Source organism: Tasmannia lanceolata, unplaced genomic scaffold, assembly GCF_043159265.1.
Source record: "Tasmannia lanceolata isolate RefF3 unplaced genomic scaffold, GAP_Taslan_0.1 ptg000002l, whole genome shotgun sequence".
Taxonomy (NCBI): Eukaryota; Viridiplantae; Streptophyta; class Magnoliopsida; order Canellales; family Winteraceae; genus Tasmannia; species Tasmannia lanceolata.
Genome location: NW_027518679.1, coordinates 27,903,359 through 27,917,056, shown reverse-complemented (window position 1 = coordinate 27,917,056; position 13,698 = coordinate 27,903,359). Strand labels below are relative to the sequence as shown.

At 38.4% G+C, this 13,698-nt stretch overlaps 1 protein-coding gene across 1 annotated transcript; it reads right to left on the bottom strand.

Moving 5' to 3' along the window:
* Positions 1–2,168: 2,168 nt before the first annotated feature.
* Positions 2,169–10,746, bottom strand: GUN1 (s uncoupled 1). Its single transcript, XM_077361834.1, has 4 exons — positions 8,865–10,746; positions 6,520–6,736; positions 2,764–2,948; positions 2,169–2,625 (listed from the first exon to the last, which is right to left on the bottom strand). The coding sequence occupies exons 1-4, from the start codon at positions 10,718–10,720 to the stop codon at positions 2,364–2,366; spliced, it is 2,520 nt and encodes an 839-aa protein (XP_077217949.1). The 5' UTR covers positions 10,721–10,746; the 3' UTR covers positions 2,169–2,363.
* Between the last annotated feature and the right edge of the window lie 2,952 nt (positions 10,747–13,698).

Sequence of the window (13,698 nt, the reverse complement as noted above, 5' to 3'; positions counted from 1 at the left end):
TTAAACAAGTGAAGAGAGCCCGGACTTACCAGTTGCTACACTTTATAAGTTTAAAAAACCAACCTGCAAATATAGCGGGGAAGGCGTGTCCATGGCCAATGCTTTTAGACCATGTATGAGGCAGGCATTAAATCTTTCAGCACCATGGTTCAATGTTTAACATACAGTAGTTCACTATTTCCTCTCAACTGTTTCGAAGGAATGAGGTGGGCATTTCATGAACTCTTCAGTTTAGTTACTAAGTGCATCTCTTTTTGTTTGACATTTTTCTAATTAGCTCTTAATGGATGCCATAATTCCTAAAATATTATCACCAGCCAATTCAACAAGTGTTTGATAAGGTGAGGAAGGCCTTATCAAAACAAGGGAGGGCGAATATCACTTACCAAAACTAGAGGTAATGTATGCCAGTATCAAAACAAGGGAGGGCAAATATCACTTACCAAAACTAGAGGTAATGGATGAAGTAGAAACATTAGGCACAATATACTTGAATATGTGTGTGTGTGTCTGCTAGCATCCATCGTAAAAGGCATTTCGCTGATGGTCTGTTGCATCTGACAGCAGCCACAGACGCTCACTTTTCAGCAGATTTTGTCTTCATTAATGAGGTGGCTGCTGTTAGATGCAACAGACCATCTGCGAAATGTGTGTGTGTATATATATATGGAAAAGTGTTGCTACTCAGTCTTGTAGCTAAGCTTATCTACTCGGTCGGGTTAAATACAGTGGGGGCCCACATTGTTTGGGTGATCCAAACAATTCATTTGAAAGTCCCTTACCTAGATAGGGTGTCCACAAAAAATCAGACCCATAGAATGATCCTAATCCATCCAACAGTGGAGGGAAAAATGGGCAGATTTGTGGACAAACTGTGCATGTTCATTTTTTTCCCATTTTTCCCTCCACTGTTGAATGGGTTAGGATGATCCTATGGGTCTGATTTTTTGTGGACACCCTATCTAGATAAGGGACTTTCAAATGAATTGTTTGGATCACCGAAACAATGTGGGCCCCCACTGTATTTAACCCGACCGAGTAGATAAGCTTAGCTACAAGACCGAGTAGCAACACTTTTCCGATATATATATATATATATATATGAGGAAAGTGTTGGTGAGCTTAAGCTCACCAAACTTATGGTGAGCTTAAGCGCCCAATCACATTGGGGCCTACTTTGTTAGGATGATCCAAAGCATTCATTTGAAAGGCCCTTACATAGATGGGGTGTGTACCAAAAATCAGCTCCATAGGATCATCCTAACCCATCCATTTGTGGAGGTCAAAATGGACAGCATTATTTGTCCACAAATCTGCCCATTTTTGTCCTCCACAAATGGAGGGGTTAGGATGATCCTATGGAGCTGATTTTTGGTACACACCCTATCTATGATAGGGCCTTGCAAATGAATGGTTTGGATCACCACAGAAAATGTGGGACCCATGTGATTGGGGCGCTTAAGCTCACCATAAGTTTGGTGAGCTTAAGCTCACCATAAGTTTGGTGAGCTTAAGCTCACCAACACTTTCCTCTCTCTCTCTCTCTCTCTCTCTCTCTCTATATATATATATATATATATATATATATATATATATATATGAGGAAAAGGATTGTACGCTCGAGTGTACCAACCTTATGGTACGCTCGAGTGCCCAATCACATGTGGGCCCACAATTTTAGGATGATCCAAAGCATTCATTTGAAAGGCCCTTATATAGATGGGGTGTGTACCAAAAATCAGCTCCATTGGATCATCCTAACCCATCCATTTGTGGAGGTCAAAATGGTCAGACACTGTTTGTCCACAAATCTGCCCATTTTTGCCCTCCACTTTGGAGGGGTTAGGATGATTCAATGGAGCTGATTTTTGGTACACACCCTATCTATGATAGGGCCTTGCAAATGAATGCTTTCGATCACCACAAAAAAATGTGGGACCCATGTCATTGGGCACTCGAGCGTACCATAAGGTTGGTACGCTCGAGCTTACAATCCTTTTCCTCTATATATATATATATATATATATATATATATATATATATATATATATATAATTGTGCAAGGCTTTTTCCTTTTTTTTGTGGTTAGGGGTATCATTCTTTTTGGGATACTCACCCAGATAATTCATGCAGGTGAATGCAAATACAAGCATATAATCAAATTGACATATTATAACATCCGATTTTCTGCTCATAAATTAAGACCATAGATATTCATATGCTACAAAAAGGGAACTTTCCCCTCAGAACGACAGGAGGTAATAAACATGCCAAAATCTATGATTTTACTTTCAGTCTTTCACACATAAATTACAGTTAAAAAACATGAAAATAAAATAGAAACAAATGTATAAGATTGAAAACTATAATGGCACTATTTGCAAGTTAGGGAGTTGATCAAACCCGCTTTCAGGATTCCCTCTGTCATCATGAAGAACGAGGACCTTTAGCGTGCCCAATTCTCTTAACCAGGCAGTCACCACAGGACCTGTTGATATAAAGCGCCCTAAATTGAACTTGGCCACATGGAAAGGGGCGCCTATTCCAGAAAGAAGTCCTTCAATAGCACGACGAAGAGTAGCGTCACCAGTTACCTTGCTGTGTTTCCCCCACCCAGTCAAAATGCTGTACAGAAACAACTAAAATGTGAATGAATATTTATACATAGAGACATGAAAAATAAATTGAATAATTTAATAGTGGTGTTAGAACAAATGTATCTGGCCTTAGTTCTTAACCGAGTCTTTGTAAACAAGTTTATACCTCACTAACTTTGGTAACTCGTATCCATTGAAAATGACAGAACGTATATAGAGTAACCAGGCATGAACCATTGCTTGAGCTGCGCCAGATGACATAAGATGCAAATCCAAGCAAGAATCACACCATAAATTCTCCCAAACTTGTCGACGTTTTCCTTCAAGCACAACCAGCTCTGCTCCTCGCCTCTACAAGAAAATAGAGGTGATGATGATCTTATGAGCATTTCAAGCTTTAGAGGCTCTATATGATGTCTAAAGTAAAACAAACAGTTTTAAGGAATTTCCATATAGAGAGAAGAAGGTTACCATTGAAGATTTTGAGGGTGTCAATTCACAAACTTAGATTGCTCAGTGACATAACCTATACTCTACGGTTTTTTTGGAGACGGGCACAAGTGTCATGAGTCGACACGGATACGGAGTGTCCGACACGGCAAAATCCCCAAAATTTAAAAATAGGGACACGGCTAAAATAGGAAGTATATATAATCATGATTTGTGGATACAGATTTGTGTGCCGAGTCTTGGCACAGATACGGGGTGTCTGACATGGCAACCCGTAAAAATCTAGAAATAGTGGCACGCGCATACATACATATAAAGTTATCAACACTTCTAGCAACACATTTAAAAGTGTCGAAAAGGGTGTCGACACATGTGGACACTGTGTCGTGTCACTGTCAAAAATAAACTCAAGGTGTCGGCTAAATCATAGCCGATAATAAAATTTAACAGAAGGTAGAATGTACTCCTATCAACTTCACATGCAGATTCAAGGTATCAAAGTTGTCAAGGCCCCCAAAGAATAAAATAGTAAGATTCACTATTTTGACTCATTTATTTGAAAATATGTACATCAATAATTGTGACTTGTGAGCATTATACCAAGACATGCACATGCAGGAAATATGGTTACAATCAGGAATGCTAACCATTAGTTTTGTGATGCCCAACACACATGTACCTTAGAAATATACAGCCGTACATACTCATAGAAGACAAAATATGTACATCAATAATTGTGACTTGTGAGGGCAGGAAATCTGGTTACAATCAAGAATGCTAACCATTGGTTTGTGATGCTCAACACACATGTACCTTAGAAATATACAGCCGAACATACTCATAGAAGGCAAACTCTTGAACCCAAGGAGGAAAGTACATCACAAAACTAAAGATCAGCTACAGATAACAGCGCCCCCCCCCCCCCCCCCCCCCCCCCCATGGGTAAAAATTAGCGAACTATGCAAAATTGAATTACTTAAAACAAAGAAAACAACAGAAAACATCAATGTTACAACAGTACGGATACAAATGTCGGAATCCGACATGGGCATCGAGTGTCGGTTTCGGCAAACATAAAAAAGAACGATTCGTGGATTCGCCAAAATATTTTAATAAATTCTCAAAAAAAATTTACACGATAATATGGTTATAACAAGTGCCATTAAAAAAATGGTTATAACAAGTAATATATTGAATATTTTAATAGGTTAAGTAGATATAATATTTTATTTCGATTTAATAAATTAATATTAGGATGGGTAAAACTCAAAATATATGGCAATTGTAAAGTTGTGGTAGTAGTACTCAGAAACAACAACAGATAAAAGAAATCTAGAAGTGTCTCAGAGAATCTTTAAGTACTGGAATCTGAGACATGTCCGACATGGATTCTTCACCCATTTAGAAGAATACATGTTACAGTGGAGAACACACATATTAGCTAAATTTTTTTAACCATAGATATGAATAACAAATAACAATTCAGTACATTGACTTAGGCAGGTTGAACTGGTTGAACTTAGAAATCCAAAGGCAGATTTCAAAGTTTTGGAAGCTTGTAACAATTATTTGGAAGACAACAATCGACTAGGTCAATTTATTTTTCTTTTAATTGGAGCCATAGAGTGCTACTCAGACTTGGCAACATCAACTTAGAAACTGAAATGGAAATCTGATTTTTTTTTTTTATGGGCAAGCTGGGGTTAGGCGGGACCCCTACCAAATATCATAGCATAAAAAGAAATTACAAAGTTAAGGGGGCATGAAAGCAACCCATAGGGGAACAATCTCCCAACCAGCCCAAAGGCAAAGAGAAACTGCCTTCAATGAGGCTACAGGCATGAAAACAAACATAAGAAGAAAGAAGCCAATTACAGCCGAGTGTACACCATCCCCGAGGAGTCTTCAGAAATGATAGTGGAAAGAGTTTGGGGAATCTCATTAAGGGGAATGAGAGGCCCTTTACAGGGGCTGTCCACTTTAGAAAGGAAATGAGCCGCCCTATTTGCTTTGCGCCAGACATGGGAGATCTGCCAGGAAGAGAATGAGGACAAAGACTTAGAAATCTCTTCAATCAACTGCAGCTTTTTCCAGGGGCAATCAGAAACTCCTTTGATGATATTTTCAGCTATAGAAGAATCTGTTTCGCAATTGACACCCCAAAAGCAATGGCTTCCAGCTCAAGATTATTAATGGAATCCGGAGGACGATTAACAGAGAACAGAGCATAAGGGGAACCATTGGGATCACAAATAATTCCACCAATGGCTGCATCATCTTGCTGCAGAGAGGCATCGGAATTCAGTTTGAAAAAAATGTTCCAGCGGGGGAGACCAACTGCAGGTTTTAGATTGGGTAGGGCGGCTCACCAGCGGGATCCCCAGGTTTGCAGAAATCTCTTTGATTCTGTCATTAACTGAGTCATAGAGATGGAGATGGGCAATTCTGTTCTTGATGATAGATAGCACATTCCGAAGAATAATTTGCTTATGCAAGAACTTTTGATTAAAGATCAGGTTGTTTCGCTCAACCCATAAACAATAGATGGCAGCAGAGAAAGCTGCCTTCATGGCAATGGAGGTTTGGCCTTTCCCTTTGAAGTTCGAACGGATCCAATCTTCTTCAGCTAAGAGGGAGGGGGTGGGCTTCCTTCTACTGCCAAATCTCAAATGGAAATCTGATTTCTGTATCAAATATGAGCATTTGAACAGTTTGATATGCCTTGAAGCATAACCACATGCCTCATCTCAAAGTCTGCATTTCTCTCTTTCAAAAAACTGCTAATGTCTTCAAAATTTATTAATAGAACAGAACTGGTAAGACATGATATGTTGAAGCGGGGGAGTAAGAGATGGCAACCTAGAACGAAGGTTTCGGTAAGTTGTTATTATTATTATTATTATTAATACTACTATTACTGTTATTATTAGTTTGAATAAGATTTCGGTAATTAAAGTCCTTCATAAAAAGCACCATGGATTGAAAAAACACAAGTTCATGGAAAAGGCAGAACGGAAGCATCTTGGTCAAACACCAGAGTCTCAATGTTCTCTCCAAACCTGGGATCATGGATGTCAACGAAAGTTTTACAGTATTTAAGTTTATGAGTTCATTCTTGTATCTTCTTTAACTATTTTGACAGTAAAAAATATGAGGATTGAAGTTGCAGGTATGAACAATGGTCCCAATTCATTACAACACCAAAACCTGTCTGTAGAAAGCTACAACCATATTGGCATCTAAATTTACCACAGGAACTGATGAAAAACATAAATTCATCAGGTCTTTTGCAAGTTAGATGTCAGGAAAATGAACCGCGAAAAAATAGGACCTGGATTAGAAAACAAGGGTATATCCAATACCTCATCAGAATGACCACATAAACCAAGATGAATAGAAATGGGTATCTATAGCGTGTGAAACCATTAATTGTATAAAAGGTGTTGCTAGGTGTGCTGATGTGATATGTTACCTGGCCAAAGTGCCACAGCATATCTGTTAGAGCATTGTAGAATGCAGATGCAGTTGAAGAGTCCATTCGCTTGACTTCATCAAAAAGGGATAGAGCTTGAACCCATACTTTGTCTCGGCAGCCCATTAGAAGTCCATGGGCGACACCATATACTTGATTATCAAACAACCGCAGTTCTTCCAATAACATGGAAGCATCTTCAAATGAATTGCAACGACTGCAACAAGGGATTCAAGCACATACGAACAGAAATGTGAGCACAATATGAAGTGTGGCATGAAAAAATCTGATTGCAAAATGACCCTGAAGTCCTGGAAGAACATACCCAGATGAAATGGAGAAAACAACAACACAGACAGTGTTTGATGAGAAGCAAATACCCAAAATGAAAAGAACCATTTACAGTAGCAGGCCCACTTAGATATGTTGATTAAGAACAAAGTAAACGGGGTGATGTGCTGCTTCCACTCAAATATGAGAATAAACATCGATCATGCTAAAGGCAAAAACGAATAATGACAGAAATGTACAAAGTGGAATGAAATAATAAAAACACAACAAATTCATTCAATACACTTCGATGCAACCTGCAAGCTATAGCACATTCATTCAATACACCTCTTGTAGTACCTCCTTGATATATTTTTTTTGATAGATATGATGAATGAGATTTTGGCTTCAACATTACACAAACCGGGGTAGGACAACAGAGTATGATCCAAAATGCGGGAAATAGGGTATTCATAAATAGTTTGAAAAGGTGACTTTTTCAGTGGGATGATTAATGGAACTATTATATACAAATTCTACTTGGGGCAAAACTTGTCCCATCGATGAGGTCTCTCACCAGCTAAACATATCAACAAATGCCCTAAGCTATGACTGATCACTTCTGCTTGTCTGTCTGCCCAAGAGTAGTAAGTGATATCAAATTGAAATGTATCCCTTATTTGCTCCAAAGCTTTCTCTAGAAATAAGGCACGTAAGAGAACCTATCTATACAAATCAACATTAAATGAGACAAAGCGGAGAGCTTATCAACAATAATAACAAAGGACTCAAATCTCCTACCAGTCCTAACTATAGGGAAATACATGATAGTGTTGGCAGTTTCACTTTTAATGGACTGACGTACACTGCATCGGGTCACACAGACTGCCCTCAGATGATCCCCATCAAGCACAATTTCATCGTGCTAATCCTCAAAAGATTGCTCATCTGTCCACTCTTATGGAGCACCTTAATGATGAGGACAATTTCATCCTTCACAGTCTGTGTTATCCTCATCGTCTACAGGTTCTGCTAAATTGGTCTAAGGATTGAATGCCTGGCATGGACAATCTGATGACCTATGACTCGGTTCACCACCTGTGAAATATTTTATGGTCGTATCTTCATGGTTTTAAATTTCTTGCAAAGCTGACACGAAATGACTGAAATATTTTTGTTTAACTCCGCACCAAAACCGATAAAAAAATGAGAAGCATACTGAAACCAAACTTGTAAGTGTATTGTGGTATACTATATCAGCATGTGTTACATATTTATATAAATTGCGTGTGAAATATAAATATGAGTAAAGTGTTTCTGAGCTCAAGCTCAGATAGCTTATCTGAGCTCGAGCGTCAAAAACTCATGCGGGCCCCACATTTTTGGGGTGATCCAAAGCATTCATTTGAATGGCCCTTACATGGATTGGGTTTGTACCAAAAATCAGGTCCATATGATCATCCGAACCCATCCAAAAGTGGAGGGGAAAATGGGCAGATACTGTTTCTCCACAGATCTGCCCATTTTTTCCCTCCACAAATGGAAGGGTTAGGATCATCCTATGGACCTGATTTTTGTAGGCACCCTATGTAAGGGCCTTTCAAATGAACGCTTTGGATCGCCCCAAAAATGTGGGCCAGCATGAGTTTTTGAGCTCGAGCTCAGAAACACTTTCCTCAATATAATATATGTATTATGTATACATATTTATATGAATTACATATGAAATGTGGTATGTGCTGAATTACCAGACATTATCGCCCATGTCACTAGGTGTTTGATGTTTGTAAACCATTATATATGGTTGTCTTGCTTATGTGATGGTTTCTAACTATGTATTTATGAATATTCTAGCATTTCCTGGAGTTTCATCATAAAACTCTATCACTTGCACAAGTTTCCATACATTTCCGTGATTTTACAATATTTCCACCGAAATTTCCAACCAAAATCGATACGTTCCTGTTTCTATGACGACTAAAACTGGAATTTAAAACCTTGATTATAATCTATTCAAAGAGATAAGGTGACACAAATGAAATAACCAAAGTAAAGGACTGCAAAAAATATTATACCTGCAAGCATTCAAAATGGCAGAGAAGGTCACCACATTTGGTTTTATTTCCAGATCATGCATCTTATGGAACACCCCCAAAATGCACAATAACTCCTGAGAATTGTTCTTTGCACCTTCCATTGCATGCCGCTCTTTCCTGACTGCTAGCTGCCCAAGAATCCTCATAACCTGATTATCCCCTTTCTTATCTCCTATATCACTCATCACAACGTCCCCGTTTGGCAATTCATACATATCATTGGTTTTATCATCAATTTCTTGGATTTGGGCAGTCCTTGATCTCCCGAAAGCATCAATTATAGAATTGTATGTGACAACATTAGGCTGAATTCCTTCTTTTGTCATTTCATCAAGCATAGATACAGATAATTCTACCAGTCCATTCTTACATAAGACATCAACAAGTGAACTATACAAAACAACATCTGCCTTTAACCCCGCCCGCTTAAACTCTCTAAATATATCCATTGCCTCTTTGTGCATACCCCCTTTTGAGTAAACATCAATCAACGTAGAATAAGTCAAGACATTTGGAGCAACACATTCTCTTTTCATTTCTTCAAACAAGTACTTTACTACATCATATTTCCCCTGTTTTCCATACCCACCCAACAACGCATTGTACGTGACAGTGTCCTTTTCTATCCCTGACCTCTCCATCTCTCTGCAAACGCATAGAGCTTCTTCGAATCTTCCTAACTTCCCATAAATCGAAACCAAGGTGTTATACAAAACTCTATCCAAACCAACACCCAAAACCTTCATTTCCTTAAACAAATTCAATGCTTCATCTAATCTCCCTGCCTTCGCATACCCATCAATCGCAGTACTATAAGTAACCACATTCGGCCACATTCTCTTCTCCGACATCCCCGCCATTATCTCAACCGCCAAATCCATCTGCCCACCTTTACAAACAGCATCCACAAGGGTGTTATAAGTAAACATGTCCTGATCAATTTCCCTATTAACCATCTCATTGAACATATCCATTGCAGCTTCCCACAACCCACTACGACTACAAACCGCAAGAAGCGAATTAAACGTAATTCGATCAGGATACTCCCCATTCCTCACCATCTCATCGAAAAACTCCACAGCCTTATCAAAATCTACACCCCCTTTCGCACAAGCATCAATCACAGCATTGTAAGTAACCAAATTAGGCTTCAACCCACGTTTTTTCATATCCTCAAAAATCCAAATCGCCTCATCATAAAACCCACTCTTCCCATATGCACTAATCAACGCTGAAAACGCAAAAACCGTATTCCCATACCCATCAATTTTTGCTTTTTCGAAGATTGAACGTGCAAGATCAACTTCACCCAACCTACCCAAAATACTAATCATTGAGCTTACAAGTTTACCTTTAGAATTAGGGTTTCGTTCGCGGGGGATTGCGAATTTGAAGCATTGGAGGGCTTTTGAGCACTCGCCACGATTACCCAATTCGCGAAGGAGGAAGGTGTAGTCATCAGAGCCCATGAGCTTGGATTCGAAGGAGAGGAGGAGGGTTTCTAGGGCTTTTTCATCGGTTTGAGTGGCGAGATGGAGGGCTTGTTCTGCGAAAGAGGTGTGGCGGGTTATGGTGGTTTTGGGACGGTTGAAATGGAACTTGGAGACAAGGCGGGTTGAGCGGTGGCCGCGAAAATTGGTGGAAAGTTCTGATTTGTGAGAAGGGAGGGGAAAATTTGAGGGGTTTTGGGTGGTGGGTGAGGAGGAAGAAGAGCCTAAGGAGGAGAATTTGTTAGAGGGTTTCCAATGGTGTTTGTTATGAGGGGTTTGGGGGTAATGGTTGTTTTGGTAGGGTTTTGAGGTAGTGAGAGAGCATGGAGGAGTTGAGGAGGCCATGAAGTGAGCTGAAACGTTTTGGGTGATAGAGATTTTCTTGTATTTATAGGAGGGGCGGGGATTTGAAGACATTGGATTTTTTTTCTATTTTGGGATATTTTGGGGAATGATATTAGCACAACAATGTTTTTAATAATTGCACAAACCCAGTTTGTCTTTTACTTTTTAATTGGGTTGTGAGAGCTTTTTTGGAAAATGTAATGACTTTGGGCAGCTCTTTAAATAATAAAAGACAAGATGAGTTAGTGCAAATATCAAAACGTGGTTGTGCTGATTTCATTTTCTCTTTTTCTTCTTATTCTTTAGGTTTTTTGAGCTGAGTTTTAATTAGGCTTGATAGGGTGAGACGAAGTTATATGAGAGACTTGGAGTAGGGCCGAAGACATAATCTTTGTATGGTGCACTCAATTGTGATTTTTGGAAGAGATTTTTCCTATATTTATAGGAGGAGGGGGTTTCATGAGATAGAATTTTTTTAGCTTTTTTTTCAGTTTTAGAATTTTTTTTATATTCTTTTAGCTTTTTGGAGCTTAGCTGTAATTAGGGGTGGCAACGGTTTGGTTTCGGTTCAGTTTGAACTCCAAATCGAACAAACCGAAATTTGAATCGGTTTGGATCTACCGAATCGAAACCGAACCGAAATTCAAAAAGGAACTGAGCGTTAAAAACTTTAACCCTGATTGTTTGGGATACTGAAATCTCGAGTGGAGCGGAAGGGATTGATTTTAACCCTGATTGTTCGGGATACTGAAATCTCGAGTGATCTCCCCTAAGATTTCAATATCCCTGAAAATCAGGTTTAAATTGTTCAACACGCACTGTTGTTATCATCTTGTCTCCCAAGTCACAAATATCATTCTCATAAATTTACTGGCAAGGAAAATTTTCGGGATATATTAATTTTTTATTTTTTGGGTTTTATCAGGAACAACAGTGGTTGCTCCATTATGAGGGCGAGCCTTGGCGCAACGCTAAGGTTGCTCCATTGTGAGCTGGTAGTCACGGGTTCGAGCCACGTGAACAGCCTCGGAAAGAATGCATACATGTAGCTCTCCCCAAAGCCCGCAATGGCTAGAGCCTCGTCCACCGGGCAACCCTTTTTTTATCAGGAACAATGGTAAAAATAAAATTATTTAAAAATATATGCTTTAAGAAATATATAAAATAAAAATATCTTAAAAATATTGTGATATTATTGCAATATTAGCATGATATTCTTCACAATAAATGACAAAAATGAAAATATCTCTACATTTTTAAAATCTCAAAATTATTTCAGAATTTTATCATTATATGAAAATGTCCCAATAAAATCGTGATATTTATATTATGTGTGTACGGGCGGCTATTCTAGAGCAGTTCAAATCTGAATTGAACTAGAACAGCCTTCAGATCCATCAAAGACAAACTTAGAACTTCACATGTCTATAGATAAAATTTCTATTTTAACACTAAATCGGGGGCTAGTCTTGAGCTGAATTTCGGTCTAGTTTCGGCTTGAATTTGTTTGGATATAGTGTTGTTGTTAGTTAAACAAGCATTGGTTTGTTCTAGTAGGAAATTATGAGCAAAAAAATTACGCTCTGGTTCAGAATTTTCTGGGCCAAAGACGTGTGCGATAGTATGTTGAATTCCGGTGAAATACATTGGACAGTGAGCAGTAGTGAGAAGTTGGTTTCAACCAAAAGTGAGACTGATCTAAACTGCAGGTTCGTTTGTTGCTGTTGCGCCCATGTTGCTAGAGTGGATTCTTAATAGAATCAACAATTCACTGTTTTTGAAGTCTTGCAAGTTGCAACTCATTAGGAGCCATGTGCTTCATTCAAGTCAGTTCAGTCGATTACTGAACTGTTTCTGCAAAACCAATTCATTGATCTGCCCTTCATTATCTAGGCCATCCAGGTTATTAGAAGTCAACTCAATTGGAGCTCGGATTCAGCTTATGATTTTGGATGCAAAAACCTGCAAGGTTTTGTAGGAGAATAAGTTCTTTCTCGTGCAGATTTACCATTAGTTTAGTGTGCTCGAACTATTGTCTTCCATAGAAGCTAAACTCAATTGAGATGTGACCATACTGAACTGAAGAAGACAGTTTTCTGTACTAAACTGAATCCAATTCAAATCCTAGTAGGAAGTTGGTGTACTAAATCAAGTTTGGAATGCTCAATTACTAGCTTAATTATTTCGACTTACTTCGGAAAGTTCAAGATATCAAATTATTCAATTCGGTTAGAAAACTTAAGTTCAATTCCAGTTAATTCTCATAGCTTACTGGTTCAGTTGAGAACATATCTGTTATAGAATTTCAATGTCAATAGAATTTCGAGTTCAATTAAATTGAACTGACATCAGAAATTTGAAGGAAGGTTCAGTTCTTAACCGAGTCAATTCAAATCAGTCATTATTTAGTCAAAATCTTAAGAAGGAATTGAAGGAAGAATGGAATCTATCTTTGGTTGAGACCAGCAATTCTCAAGGAATCACTAATGCCATTAGAGCATCAAAGGCTCAATTATCTGATAAAGAAGATGAGCTCATTTGGACGCTAAATAACTTTGGTCACTTCTCCAACAAATCAGCATGGAATTTGGTGCGATAGAGAATGTCGAAGAAAAGATGGTCTACATATATCTGGAATGATTTACTCACAAAAAATAGGGTGTTTCATTTGAAAAATCTTCTTAACTATGGTTCCAGTTGATGAGAGGCTTGAAGATATCTTTATTCCTATTCCATCTATGTACATGTGTTGCTTCTCACCTTCAGAAGAGAACTTGAATCATCTTTTTGTTGAAAGTGATATGACTTGAACCCTGTGGAGTTACTTTGCTATTAGTTTTGACATCCCCTTATACAAAATCGGCCTATAACGGCTAGATTTTTCCAGTGGTTCGAGTTGGCTAAGAGGAAAAATAAATATATGTTTGGCTTTACTACAAAGATCATCCCATCTCTCATATATTGGGAGATATGGAGAG

What these genes read in the sequence shown, in the direction of transcription:
- GUN1 (XM_077361834.1), bottom strand. Translation starts at nt 10,720, where the DNA reads ATGGCCTCCTCAACTCCTCCATGCTCTCTCACTACCTCAAAACCCTAC. An exon ending in GCCATTTTGAATGCTTGCAG is followed by an intron (nt 6,737 to 8,864) that starts GTATAATATTTT and finishes CCCTTGTTGCAG; the next exon opens with TCGTTGCAATTCATTTGAAG. An exon ending in TGCTGTGGCACTTTGGCCAG is followed by an intron (nt 2,949 to 6,519) that starts GTAACATATCAC and finishes ATTTTCTTGTAG; the next exon opens with AGGCGAGGAGCAGAGCTGGT.